Source organism: Capricornis sumatraensis, chromosome 11, assembly GCF_032405125.1.
Source record: "Capricornis sumatraensis isolate serow.1 chromosome 11, serow.2, whole genome shotgun sequence".
Classification (NCBI taxonomy): domain Eukaryota; kingdom Metazoa; phylum Chordata; class Mammalia; order Artiodactyla; family Bovidae; genus Capricornis; species Capricornis sumatraensis.
In genome coordinates this window covers 75,431,416-75,446,761 of record NC_091079.1, presented here as the reverse complement: position 1 = coordinate 75,446,761, position 15,346 = coordinate 75,431,416, and the positions used below count along the sequence as shown (strand labels likewise).

The following is a 15,346-nucleotide window of genomic DNA, read 5'->3' as shown; positions in this document are numbered from 1 at the left end:
TTTCATACTGCTTTTTTTCCAATATACATTCATTCACTACCATTAAAGGTATAAGATAGAAGGTTGATGACTGTTTATCAGAGATAGCCAAGTTTGTGTTGGGGACTTGGAGGATTACAGAATTAGTGGGAATAAATACAACATTATTTTCCGTCCCACACCATGAACAGTGCAAATTGATAACTATACAGTTTTCTCCTAAACAGCATTTAACTCAGATTCCTTCTCAACCCAGCATTCCAGGCAGCTGCTAGTAAACAACATGCTAGATAAAACCATCTTAGATTATACAATTGAAATAGGATCGAGAAGAATCATTTCATCCTTGCCCTGAATAATATATGATTTGTGTACTTTAAACTGTCAGAATACTCCAAGATAGCTGGTAAAGGACATCCATTCGAAGAGTAACATCATAAATTAGAAAATAGGGAAAAATACATCCAAGGGTCTTGCTAAGTGGCAAATGGAAGCGGCAGTTAGAAAGCAAATATAGTTCAGTTAAAGTGTTAGTCACTTAGTCGTGTCTGACTCTTTGCAATCCCATGGACTATAGCCTGCCAGGTTCCCCTGTCCATGGAATTCTCCAGGCAAGACTATTTGAGTGGGTAGCCATTCCTTTCTCCAGGGGATTTTCCCAACTGAGGGATCGAACTGGGGTCTCCTTGCTTTGCAGGTGGAATGTTTACCATCTGAGCCACCAGAGAGGCCCATAGTTCAGTTAAGGTGAATGCAAAATGTATCTAGATCTTAAAAAAATGCACTAATACAAACTGGGGAATGGCTTGGCTTAGAAAGTTGGCAGAAAAAGATTTAAGGGTCACAGTGGACGGCGAGTCAAGGCAAAATCCTGTGCTCTTTAGAGAAGCAAGCATTACAGAAAAATGCATAAACATCAGAACCCAGAAGTATTCTCTGGGAATTCTCCCAAACTCAGACTCTGCTTGATGCCCTGCCCCAAATCGAGACGGGCGGTTTACCTCCTTCTGTGTGTATGCGCTCAGTTGTGTCTGACTCTTTGCAGCCCCATGTGCTGTAGCCCACCAGGCTCCTCTGTCCATGGGATTTTCCAGGCAAGAATACTGGAGTGGGTTGCCGTGCCCTCCTCCAGCAGATCTTCCCCACCCAGGAATCAAACCCGCATCTCTTGGATCTCCTGCGTTGGCAGGCAGATTCTTTAGCACTAGCCCACCTGGGAAGCCTGCTGCACTGTACCAACACACCCTCAGCCACTCCCACCTTCAATCAGTGTTCTACCAAAATACTCCCATGCTCAGAAGTCCTCTAGGACTCCCCTTTGTTCAAGATAAAATTCAAAATCCTATTCTTTCCAAACAGGTGCCTCACTCAGTTTACAGCTTGTATTTTTGTTGTGAGCTGCTTATGACTGCCATCCTCAATATCTGAATTCAGCCAGGCTCTTCTGCTCAGCCTCCCTTGGACACAAGAGGTACTTGTTGGCATCTATATCTTGTTCCTACAGTGTTCCATCTCAAACGATCTCCCTATTCAAACATGTTTTTCACCCACCTCTCCTACATGTTTTGCTCCTCAGGAAGCATTCCCTTGCACAACAGCTAAAACAGGATATGTTTCCTATCATTTCAGGGCCTATAATAATACTTATATTTACAAATTCAATTTTATTTCTTTGGTTACTTTACATGTTTCTTTATATTACTTTGTAATGTGCATTTTTTTTTCATCCCCAACTAGACTATAAACATTTGTTTCTATCACCTCCCACTCCCAATTTGCCCATTTCTTTAAAACATGAGATTTAAATAGTTCATTTGATGAACCTACAGACATAGCTAGGGGAAAATCACAGACTGCATTCGAAACTCAGCTCCACCTCTTAATACCTGAATTATATAAGGGAAGTAGACCTGAAAGAGGCATTAGAAGATACCCTGTAACATATTTTAATAAAGTCAATTCAGAATTTCCCTGGTGGTCTAGTGGTTAAGAATCTGCCTTGCAATGCAGGAGACATGGATTCAATCACTGGTTGGGAGCTCAGATCCCACATGCCATGGGACAACTAAATCTTGATTGATTGTATAGTTCCATAGAGAGATAAACAGTAAGCAAACTCGAGTCCATGCATCGCATGATGCAATGAAGAAGATCCCGCATGCCACAATTAAGACCCAACACAGCCAAATAAATATATTTTTTAAAAGCTTTAAAAATAAAGTCATTCAACTCAGTAAGAATTTACTCAAGATCCACGTGGTTCTCTCATGTCAAACCACTTTTAAAGGTTAAAATAATTGAAGGCCAGGCTTAGAGAACAAATATCACAAAAAGGTGTTTAAAATGTTAGTGTGGGGGCTGAGATAATCACCAGAAGTAACTCGGCATCTAAATACACAACTTCTGAACTTAGTTAAGAACATCTTACCAAGTAGATAAGACACTTGGCTTATTGAACAAGCTCAAATCATAGTTGACCCTCAGTACAAATGCTCATTTTCTAGATTCTCTGGATACCATGAAGTTCTCAGAGGATTCAATATTCCGACTGTATTCAAATGTAACTGGTAAGTCAGAAAGTCCTGATTCCATGATGCCTGTTCCTCCGTAGACTCATATTTCACTATTAAGCCTTCCCCCTTCACTGAGGGATAAACACTCCCAAGTTGCCCTCCACCTCCAGAAACATACATATGTTTGACATGTGTGTTGTTGAAGACACTGTCTGCCTTACTACTCCTTGTTCTTGATAGGCTTTCCCACTTGAGAAATCTGTTTAGTGTTTACCTTCTCATGGAACTAGAATATTCCCCCTACTGTGAGAATTATTAGTTTCCTTAATTAATTCTACAATGTAAGTCTCACCCCCTATGCACACCTTAATGTGTCTGAAGGTGAAGTATACATACATGTCCTGTGTGTGTCATGTATAAATGTGTGAATATGCATATACATTTATATATACATGAACGGAGAAGGCAATGGCACCCCACTCCAGTACTCTTGCCTGAAAAATGCCATGGACAGAGGAGCCTGGTGGGCTGCAGTCCATGGGGTCGTGAAGAGTCGGACATGACTGAGCGACTTCCCTTTCACTTTTCACTTTCGTGCACTGGAGAAGGAAATGGCAACCCACTCCAGTGTTCTTGCCTGGAGAATCCCAGGATGGGGGAGCCTGATGGGCTGCCGTCTCTGGGGTCGCACAGTTGGACACGACGGAAGCGACTTAGCAGCATGTGGGCATGTGTATATATTCATGTGTTTGTGTGTATGTTTGGGTATATATGTGCTGTGTGTATATACATATGTGTACGTGTGGTGATTTTCTCTCCAAAAGCTGTTATTAAATTGACACTATATTTTATAAGTAACCATTTATTTTTAATTAAGATAGAATCATAGCCATGTTTTCCCACTACCTGGTAGGAAATCCAATGTCAAATTTTTGGCCCAGCTATTTCACCCAACACATATTAGTATGGCCCATTCTCCTTGTCAGTCCTGAGCTCTTATTCTAAGTTTTTCCTAGTTCTGATCTTTAAAAATTTGTCCTGTTTTAGCATGTTATCAAATACTTTTTACATTAAGTTATCATTAAATCCTTGAGTAACAGGCAGGCTGTAGGTTATGACACCAATTATTAACGTCTCTGTACTTACACCAGTTCAAATAATTTTACTCATTTCCAAAGTCCTTAAAAACAAGAAAATAAGCCTGCTACACAGAATATTAGGTCCAAATATTACACAAACAAGTCAACTGTAAAGCAGAATCTACTGCCCTTAACATTTTGAGTTTAAACTGGAATCGAGTTTGCCACCTGAACTTTGCCCCCCTCTGCAGCACAAAGTAATTTTGTCGTCTTAACCACTTCTGTACGATGACAACATGAACCACGCTGGGATTTGAGTAGAACTCTGTCATCATTTCCATGAAAATGTTTTCTTTCTGCGTCCTAATCCTGGAGGAGATCCATAAGTCCAACTGGAGGTCAATCCAGTAGCTGGAGCATTTACAGGAAATCTCACCGAGCGACCCGCCTGTGCTTTTTATCAACACCATTTAAAGAGCCCAGAGAGGTGTCTGCTGAGGAAAATAAGTTGTTCCAAGAAACCATTAGGGGATTTATACTTGAGACTCCCTTATCTCATAAGGGAAAAAAAAAAAGTCTCCTGTAAGAAGGGGAAAAAAAGAAAATCTACCACTGACACCATGTGTGTCCTATTAAAGTTGTTTTTATTTTAGAGTGTTGTAAAAATTGTTTTATATATTTTACATTAAGATCAGAGTAGCTTACTGCTGGGTAGAATTCATAAAAGAAAGCCTCCTCCAAAACGTTCCTATCCTTGCCTTGTTACACATAGACCTTCAGTGGCATACGTAGTTGAGAAATCCTTTTTACGAGCACCCATAAAAGAGACTAGTACATGTTGCTCCAGACTCTAATTACATGGGGCTCATAGAGATTCCAGACGGGAAGCTGCAGAGAATGGCACAGAGGTGTGGGTTCACTCTCGCTCCCTGACCCCTCGGGCAAGCAAGCCTGGCCCCAGGACAGGCTCAAAATGCAGCTGGGAGAAGAGGCTGTCTTAAATCCCCCCACTCACTCCATGTGAGGGGCGCTGGTCATGCCCCTGAACTTCTGTGTCTGAGTCCAAGGCTGCACTGCATCTTCCCCTCTCCGGGCTTTGCATGAACTGCCACGCACAGCACACCAGGCCCCACTTTGCTGCTCCCCCATTCCTCAGACCCTTACCTTCTGAAATGTGAGAACTGAAAAATCTGAAGAAAAAAAAAAATCATTGCCCCACACACCCAGAAAAAAGCCCAGACAAGGAAGAATAAAAACCACCACCACTACCCACCACCAGGTGCCACTGGTTATCCCCTACCCTTTTCCAGAAATAAGTTTTAAAAATGTGAAGATAGTGTGTGGGGGTGGGGACGGCAGCGAGAGGAGATACACCCCAAGACACAGCCTGAAGGCTCATTGTTAATACAAATGAAGCAGGACTTACAGATACTTTACTGAGAGAAATGTTTGGGAAGCAAGTGAATCTTTGTTAAATGTCAATTTTATATGATAAGCATACATTTACATTTAAGAAGTGGCTGCTTATGAGTGACCTCCCCAACTTATAATCAAAATAAACATTACCATTTGCTGCCGTGTGTCCAGAGTACTCGGGAAATAGTACAATTTTCTTAAGGCGACTAACACAAATCACTGATTTTAAAAGAAACAATTTAGCTTAGCAAACAAAGGGGCAAAAAGAATTCCCATTTTCTAGATGCTCTCTTCTTCATATAAAAATGTCGATATCTACATTCTTGACAACTCTGAAAGTTTCAAAAGAAAAGAGGTTTTTCTCTTATCCTCTCTCCTCCAAACTACTTTTGAGGTTGGCATGTATAAAACAGACCACATAAATTGCAACTCAAATGTAAACAAAATGTACAGAAATAAAGAACATATGTCTAAAGCATATTTTCTTGACCCCATCTACTGAAAATGTGCTTATTTCCTGCTCTTGGTTTAATCCATCACAATCTACAATCATCTTTGGTTATAGCATCTAATACCTAATCCACATGTTGCTGTCAGTTTATACACAGAAAACAAAAACTAAAGAGGTCTTATTAATATTGCCTTTAAAAAGTAGATGTTTACAAGAGATTCTGGTTCTAGCTTGCTAAATAGTATTTTCTTTTAGATCCTATCAAGTTAAAAGCCAGAGCTTCCCCAGTGGCTCAGCAGTAAAGAATCTGCCTGTAATTCAGGAGATGTGGGTTTGATCCCTGGTGTGGGAAGATGCCCTGGAGAAGGAAATGGCAACTCACTCCAGTGTTCTTGCCTGGGAAATCCAATGGACCAAGGAGCCTGGTGGGCTACTGTCCATGGGGTTGCAAAAGAGTCAGACACCACTTAGTGACTAAAGAACAACAAAGTTAAAAGCCACTTAAAATCACAAAGTAGATGCTGGTCAAATAATGTCACATAAGAGGAGGAGTGAGTTATTTTCAAGTTGAAATCCTAAGTAGCAGTTTTTATATTTAAATTTTAGCACAGTCCTGAGAAAATATGACCTAGGGCTTAAAGCTTGGAGAAGGCAATGGCACCCCACTTCAGTACTCTTGCCTGGAAAATCCCATGGACGGAGGAGCCTGGTAGGCTGCAGTCCATGGGGTCGCTGAGGGTCAGACACGACTGAGCGACTTCCCTTTCACTTTTCACTTTCATGCATTGGAGAAGGAAATGGCAACCCACTCCAGTGTTCTTGCCTGGAGAATCCCAGGGACGGGGGAGCCTGGTGGGCTGCCGTCTCTGGGGTCGTACAGAGTCGGACACGACTGAAGTGACTTAGCAGCAGCAGGGCTTAAAGAATTGCTCCATTTGTTACTAACAGCTGCAGTATGGTACACTGAGGCTGCCATGAGCAAAAAAGACAGAAGGCCATCTGTGCATCTGTCCAAGCATTACCTAAATTACTTTAACCATCTGATTGCTTAGATGTGTCAGAAAGAGAGAAGCCATTCCACGAGCTACTAGAAGTGGGGTTGGGTTCAGATCCAGGGCTCCTGGGCAGGCCAGGGAGCAAAGGGTTAGAGCAGAGTGCTAGGCATGGTTCTGTGGGGACAGCCTCAATGGGAGGGCGACCTTGAAAGACTAAGGATGGAAAGAACAATCTTGCACTCGTACTTTCCCCCTCAACAAACGGAGGGCCAATGATACTAAAATTACGGAAGAAGATGGCCTTCTCCTGTAAGGTGGGAATGGCAAAGCCAGTGACTCAACACTTGGCATTAATAAAATGACCTTTGAGGTATGCTTCACTAGCTATCTCAAGCGGGAAGATGTTGGGAGGTGATAGTGATGGCAGGAAGTCAGCTACTTTGATGTTAGACAACTATGGGTTTATCTTTGCATTTTATAAGGAACAAGGAAAAGGTACAAGTAAACATGAGCTTCCCACTCTTGGCTTTACCATTAATAACTTGCTACATCTCTGTGGCCCAGGAAAAGAATCCTAGATCTCAGTCCCTTGCTCTTCTCTAATAGGTAATGGGAGAATCAATGATGTTCAAAAAACATAGCCATTGGGTCAAGGGCTTAAAAAAAAAAGAAGAAGAAAATTTCCCTTAGGTCTTCAAAAGATCTCCGTCATTCAGATTTGTGACCAAATGTTACTCCCTCAATTTCCCTGAACACCCGACATAATACACCCCCAATCCAATCTTTCACTTGCTCCTTATCCTGCTTTGCTTTTCTTCACACGACTCCCACCTCCACATGAAATAAAGCACTCATCCACTTCTCTAATGCCATGATATCCACTAGGAAAAACACTGTTAGAACTGTGTACTGATGATTTGTACACAGGACTGCTCAATAAACACCTGATGAATCAACTGAAATTAGTTGTCATGGGACTTTACAGAGAGGACAGACTATTTTAGGTTGAGGTGGCATTGGTCAATCCTGTGAAAAACTACTGTCCCCTCCAAATGACATTTCCCCCCACCATACATGAATGTCTCCCAACTTCGCAGCTGAGCAGCCATGATTTTATTCTTCCATTTGTCACTTAAATATAATAGCATATTCATATTTTTCTATTAATATATTGCCTAATACTACAACATAGTTCAGACTTCAAATTTTTTCCATTTAAAGATGCAGGTTATATATGAATAGGATAACTTGGTCCCAACATGATGAATTCTGTTAGTGAGCTCAGGGTGGGAGAGGGAGAAATGAAGACAGTTACATCTGCTAGGGGCCAAGTCTTCATTTTTAGTAGTCTGTTCTTTTATCCCTTGCTTCCTACACTCATTGTTCAATTTTTTCCCTCTAACTCATTGTCATCCTTTCCCTGTTTCCCATTATCTTTTTATGATGCCCCTCCTCCTGCTCTCATTCTCCGTATCTCCCACTAACTAAACTATAAGTCATTTGAAGATTTTACAAGAATCTTGCTCAGTCTTTGAGAGTCTTTGAGAAGGAAGGAGGAGAGAGGAAGAGTGTGAACTACCAGATGGAAAAGGCTGCGCGAATGCACAGTTGTAGCTACTGGAAAAGTGTTCAGTTCTTGGTCATAAAACAATCTTCCTGGGCTTACGATTCTCTTGCTCACCCTTCACATGACAACCACAAAATATATTCCTGTTATTTTTGGCAATTAGTCTTAGAATCATTGGATTTTAGAACTGGACTGGATCTTCAAGATTGCCTACCCCAATACCCTCACTTTAAAATAGGAAATAGAGGCCAGGAGAGGTTAAGTGACTTGCCAAGGATCATAGAATTAATGAGCTGACAGGGTGCAGAGACCCAGATCATCCGATCACCAGACCAGAATCCTGAAGAAGGAATGTCAGAGGAGTGCAAGGAACTCTACAGATTACATCATCAGAAATGAAGGAGAAGATAACTGATCAAGAAAAGTTTGCAAATGGACGCTTACTTCATGTCATATGTCAGTCCATGACTTAAGATATCTTCAAATATCCTTTCATTGTTTTCGAGCAAATAAGCATTGATAGTTAAGGAGAAATAGGCTAAAGTATTACATTGTTGTTTTTAAATCTTACAGCCATTTATTGTTTCATTTGTAATAGTTTTTAGTGTAATATCTTATATATTTACTTAGGACTACTCCATTTTGCTGACCTCTAACTTATGCCTTCCAGTAATGAAAAGCAGCTGATTTTAATGTGTCTGTGCTCTAGTGTGAAGGAGGTTAAGGCTGCGTTTGTGTGCAATCAGGTTAAGACTGGCTCCAACAGGAGGAAAATCCATACATATGTTGAAAAGATCTGAAAAATTCCTGTATTCCCAACCTGATTACGACTTACATTTTTGCATGGTTTGTCAAAGCAGATCACTGAAATCAAGTCAAGATGTAAAATGGGATAAAGTGGTTTTCTTCTCCATTCTTCCATTAATTACCGTGACCTACAGAAGAAAGGAACCTTTTCCTCTCTCACCTGAGGCAAGGTGGGATACTCCACTGAAAGTTATGCCAATTTTTATCAATTGGTGCTCAAGTTCCAAAATTAATTTTCTAGTTTTCATTTCCTACATTTGTAAATAGAAGTTATTTTATTGCAGAGTCATTTTCCATTTCTATCAATTTTATGTTAGTTCCTTTTTTATAAAACAGAAAACAAATTCCAGTATAACTTTTAAACCTAATGACTTTAAAGGTTACTTAAAATTTTAATTTATTAAGCTGAATATGTTGATACAGGGACTAGAGAAATAGCTTATCTCTGCAAATGTCTATCCTAATAAATAATATTTGGCAAAACCTAAATGTAAATTAAGTAAGAGTTCATTACTGGTTCACTTGTCAAAGAAAATATTAACAGATGATACATAAACTTTTGTTTTGACATGATTTTAATTGCTGACAGTGTCAGGTTATATCTCTTGAGACAGTACATTGCTTTTGGAAGCATAAAAAAAATGCAATAAGCATTATAGGTTAAAAATCTAGCTGTTATCTACAAAATTCTCAGCAAGACCAGGGCTAAGTCAAAATAGTTTCTGAGGGGAGGGGGGCATACTGGTTCTTGTTACACATAAGCGTGTTTGTTATAGGAGCATTTTCAGGTTAATTTTTGCTATTAACGTAAACCACAATTGGGGGACCATGTTGCTGGAAGAGGAGTGGGGGGTAGTTATATAAACAATATACAACAAAGAAAGCCTTTATTCCCAATACCTGAATACATCGGGTTTGTTTTTAGGCACAAGGTTGCAGGTTAAATGCTCTCAGCTATCCAAGAAGTGGCTTATTAGTTTTGTAAGAAAATATTTTCTTATATTTTGACTGAAAAATACCCAGTTTAACTGAACAAAACCATCCTTGTTAGTGCAAAGCAGACCCAAAAAAACTTTGTTTCCAAGACTCAGCAAGGAAAAGCAAAACTAATTCAAGAGGAAAAGCTGCCTTCCTAACAGTAGCTTCTGAATCTGGATCTAATAGTTCTCAAAAGGCCGACTGGAGTCTTCAAGTCTTAAAAGTTTTGTCTTCCTCCATGGATCACAGACATTCTCTATGAGGCAGCAGAATATGGATATAAATCCATTCTAAGCAGATACATATTCTTCTCTGGGCTACAGCCACAAAGCTGAAAGCTATGCCCCAACAGCAAGAATGAAGGCAAACGAAAGTTTTGATTGTTTCATAGGGCAATTTTCTACATGCAACTTTCTTTTTTTGCTCTTCTATTTTGTGCACTAGAAAAATCCTAACTTCATTTTTGGCAATGCGGCATCCGCTAGTGATAAAATAAACAGTAACAAGAGATTATGCTTTCAGAAGCACAGCATCAGCGCTAAGAACTGCATTTCAACATACTGACTCGGCTCCAGCCAGCACCTGAGCTATGTACACTTCTCCCAATTCATAAGTGGGCCTAATCCTGTTATTACAGAATAATTGCTGCAAATCAGCACAATTACTACAAAGACACAAATAAACATACACATACTAGTAGCTGTTTTCCACAAATTATTATCAAAACAGAGAACCGGCTAATTGTGGCAACATTAAGACAATGTTTATTCCTCCCAGTGTTTGGGCAAGTTTATTTTAAGTTGTCATCTTCAACTAGTAGTGATACAGATGATTTTACGGATTCCATAAACTTTTCTAATCTAAACTCTTCTCAACTGAAAGTTGGCTGCTTCTCTTAGAGCAACATCTGCAAAGGCCTGATTTCATAAGAACTGGCTTTTATGGTACATTAGTGAAAAAAAGAAAAAGAAAAACACTGACACACACATACACACACTTTTAGAAATCTCGTTTTAAAAGTTGATTTGTAAAGTTGTCTTCCAAATTACTTTCAAGGTATCATGAAATTAAACAGTCATTTTATATTCTTCACAATTTAAGCATTTGTCTCTAAGGAAGTTCGATGTGGAATTTTACCCTCTTGCCAATGTTATTATCAGGTTTCCTTCTTGGATAAATATTCTTTATTGGGAGCAAGGGTGGTTAGGGAGGAAGAAAATCCAGAAAGCACATAGTCCACAATAGGGATTATCTGAACTCACCTCCTGGACAATGCCTCATGGCCATCTTACATCTCCTGGATTCAGCAATGGTTGGACATGGTATCGTGTCTTTTGCTGGCTTTTTAACAATTTGCCGTGTTCTGGTTTCCAGACCCCACTTAAATCCACATGTGCGATTATTTCTGCTACAAGTTCCCCATTCACTCCAGTGGCCAACCTCACATCCTTCTAATAGAGAAAAAACAGATAACAATTTGGTATACATTTCTCCATTGTTACAAAATTTATATAGCAGTATTTCTCTACTCCTTCACTTTCAGATACCAAAAATTAAGCTGTACAGCCCACAAGACCTATATACACCTTTTGGGAAATTTTGGCATTATGGAGTTACAAGTAGTAGTAAAAAACTGCCACATAAGAAATTTAAGAACTATTACTTTCTTTTTGTCCTGGTTCATTTTTTGATGAGATGCTAACTGGTCCATTCTAAAGACATCGAGTGTATTATCTTTAAAAGATTCAACAGCTAAAACCTACAGTAAAATATACTGTTTTCATACCATGAAGAGGAGACAAAATTTTACAGGTAAATTCTCCATGCCTCCACTGAATTTCACAAGTGTGTTAGTTTTAGTTAGAAGTAAATATTAATACTTCATGAAAAGGATACAGAGTGTTTTTGAATTTTCTGATTATCTCATTTCCTTTAATAGGTGTTTGAAAACCACAGTAGGTATCTATTCCCTAAATTGATGCTATAGTTTAAAAAGTAAACAAATATCAGATATTTGAAAATGTATGTTTTCCCAGGTATGTAAAAACTTTTAGCATTCTCCTTTTTTAACTTCATATAATGAAAAAGTAGTCTACTCTGCAACCCCCCTGGGATAAAAAGAACAAAAATATACAGAGTTAAGCCTCATCAAATTTACCATTAAAAGCCCCTAGTGTAATAGCAGAGGAGGACTCAGGCACAGAATCCACACATGATGAATATTTCTTCACCCAGATCTCATAAGGCGTCATGGTGACTCTTAGGTTTTTCAAAGCTATTTAAGATTTTCATCCAGGGGAATGCATAGGACTGCTGTTAATTTGTTAGGACTACTGTTAATATGTTAATGCTTAAAAGTTTCCTAAGAACTTCCTCTGGACTTCTGTAATTGATTTGGGTCTCACCTCTCAAAAACAAATCCAACATTTTGAATGTGCTCTTTTGGTGACTTTTCTATATTTCTCAATAGAGTGTTGCTTATATGCATGTATTAATTCACACATATATAGGAACATAAGCATACATTTCTCCAAAAATCTCTCATTTAAATGTGTTCTCTGCAAGCTTTCAAATATAGTTACAGACTACTTTGGTATTTATGCAGGAAAGAAGTTCTCAACTGAAGTCTCCATTTTAAAAAGATGGAAAGTCTCATTCATAATACATTGCTCTGTTGTACACCATTTCAGATATAAAACATGGCAAATAAAATTCAGGCATGGTGGGGGTGGTAAAGATGCCATTACACTTGATTAGATTCAGCCATTTATCAAAATGTAGGTACTGACAGAGCTTTACATTTTAATCAGTGGCATTAAAAAATGCCAAAAGGTTTTTTAAACACAGCCCCCCCCCCAAAATTGGTAAAAATATGTATTCCTAATTATTATTTACAAATAGCATATATGTGCAAATTAAATTATGCATTCTACATACCTAAATTTAGTAAAATTGTTTTAATGCACTTTGCAACATGCAGTCAATCATCAACAAAGTATATGTGGCACACACACAAAAAAATCTCTTCCTAATTGATTTTTTTTATACAAATGTGTGGCCAAGCAAGAAGATACAAAATTAATACACATAATGAAAATGATAGGCTAACTAACCACATGACGCTGCTTAAACAGTTTCTTCTAAACAAAATGTTCTTCTCTAACAGTTACTAATAAGATAGTTAAGAAATGGATATATTCCATAGATCATAAAAACATTATTCTCAGCATTTCAGTAGTTTAACCTAATGTTCTATCAGCAAATTTTGTAGCAAAATATAATTTATGATACTACCCAATGGCAGAATGACTAAAGAACTCAATAACATACAACTTCAATAATTTTCGGTTCTAATTAATAACATGAGAACCAATTCGTTTTTAGGATGAATACATCCAGCATGCATTTTTTTCCCTCAAGAAACAGGTGTTAAAATAAAAGTGGAAATTTGAAAGTTACATGAAACACTACTCACCCACACATTCCATGGTTTCATCTAATGGTGCAAAACCATCTGGACATTCCTCAAAGCAACGGCCTCTATGCAAATAAAAGCCTACTTTGCACTTGGTACAAAAGTCTTTGCTAAAGCAAGAATCACAGTTTTCTATTCTGCATCCTAAAAACAATTTTAAAGAGAAAGAAAATTTCAGTCAAACAATTTACTGGTTTTGCAAGTAAAACTTTCATAAACTCACCAGTTAGCTCAATTGGAATTCTAGTGGTCAGAGAAATATGTGTTTAGCTCATTAGTTTCCTGATGCCATCTCCTTCTACATCACTCCTACCTCTTCCAACAGCTCACCACATCAATAAGCTGAGACAAAATTGCAGCCCGGGGCCCTAGGCAGCATGAGACCCTTCAGAAATTTTTGCAGCTCTAAATGGGATTAAAATGAAGGTTAAAAAGAAAAATATCCCCACTACAAATGACATTGCTGCTGGGACTGTAGTCTGTTCTGCTCTTCCAAAGACGTACTATGAAAAATGCAATGGAAACAATCTAATCAGTCTCTTCTGTTCCAAGACAGTAAATTAAAATTCTGTAATGCATTTGCTTTCATCAGCGAGTGTCAACCAGGAGGGGGACTTTAGGTCATTTTTTGGAAGACCCACAATGTGCCATACATTTCCACTTCACGACAATCCATCAGGGTGAGTGGTAGTACCCCTATTTTGCAAATAAGAAGCCTGAGACTAAGTCAAGAAGTTGATAGTGGCTGAGTTGGTGCTGAGAGTCCCTACACAGACTGCCTTCTAAATCTATTCTCTATAACACATTAACTGCATTTCGTTGGAAACAGTTGATGAAAGAGAAGTGCTTTCACGTCTGCCAGGTATGGTTTTGACCTTGACTCCCAGCTCTGACCTTCCCAGTTCTTGACTTTGAACAGCTATTTATACAGGCCTCTCTGAGTCTCTATTTCCTCTGTATAAAACAGGGGTGTCACTAACTTTGTAAGGCTGTTGTGAGGATTTGAAATAACACATGTAAATTGACTAGCTTATAATTGGTGGTCTGCACCAGTGGATTAGAAACATATATTTTTCCATCAAACCATTCACATTACAACAAGGTATAAAGAGAAGCAATAATTTAGACTTGTACTCAAGATCAGATTCCCTGGTATGCCAGTAACATCTGGGCCAGAGGTAATTGGCATGTATAAGTGAAAATAAATAGACTCTAAACTACTCTTCAAGGAGAAGGAAGGAAAGGTTGGAGAACTGGTTAATTGAAAGGTGAGGTTTTCAACAGATTACAGTACATTATTACTTGTAACAGATTTAATTGCTGGCAATTAACAGCACATAAAGCTCTATGAAAACTCCCTGGCAACACTTTTACTCATTTAACAAGCCTCTGAGTAACTGTATTTGGTGATTTAATGATTCGGAAAAGCTTTCAAATCTAGTTTCTGCAACCAAAGATATAATTGAATAAAAAATGTAACCAAAACATGAAATCACTGAATTCCAAAATTTTAAAAATTAAGAAGGCAAAGCCAAAATGTGGACTATAAACACTAAAAAAAAAAGCTTCTGTTAAAACAATTACAATATAAATAATGACAGTTTCTAGACTTATAAAAAGACAGTGGCAACTCATCACCTTTTAATTTTGAGTCTAAACAGGACTTTATGTATTAAATGACCACCCTGAACCAGCTAATTCAACTTCTAAAATGTTACCCAAATTTACAATTAGAAAACCAACTATGTGTGGGTGAAAGTCCATAGTCAAATTATACTATTGCTCTTTTAGGGGAGGATGGTGGTCATAGAAGAACAATTTATCACCCTATAAAATGTTCATCTGTAGTCTTAAATGCTGTAACCTATATTTTAATAGAACAGTGACCTATTGCTGGTCAGTAGCTTCTTAACCATGGTCAAAATATATGACCATCCTGTCCACAAATTGTTGGCTTTCTTGCTACATTTCGTTTTAAAGCAAGCTGCCTTTCTTGTTAGCAGTATATTTTCCAAGAAGTAATGATAAACATTCCAAAGTATAAAAGAGAACTAAAGGGTGAAGAGAACAACGCATTATATTTTTA

General features: G+C 38.4%; 1 protein-coding gene across 3 annotated transcripts in view; it reads right to left on the bottom strand.

Moving 5' to 3' along the window:
• The window catches only part of RSPO2 (R-spondin 2), a 168,843-nt gene that overhangs the window by 44,782 nt on the left and 108,715 nt on the right, over positions 1 to 15,346 (bottom strand). For 2 of the 3 annotated variants that reach the window (XM_068983953.1, XM_068983952.1), the window contains 2 exons: positions 13,261 to 13,404; positions 11,048 to 11,236 (listed from right to left, as the gene is read on the bottom strand). In XM_068983953.1, coding sequence (XP_068840054.1) covers positions 11,048 to 11,236; positions 13,261 to 13,404 — 333 coding nt within the window. The remainder of the gene's footprint in view (positions 1 to 11,047; positions 11,237 to 13,260; positions 13,405 to 15,346) is intronic. The other variant, XM_068983954.1, reaches the window with a different exon arrangement.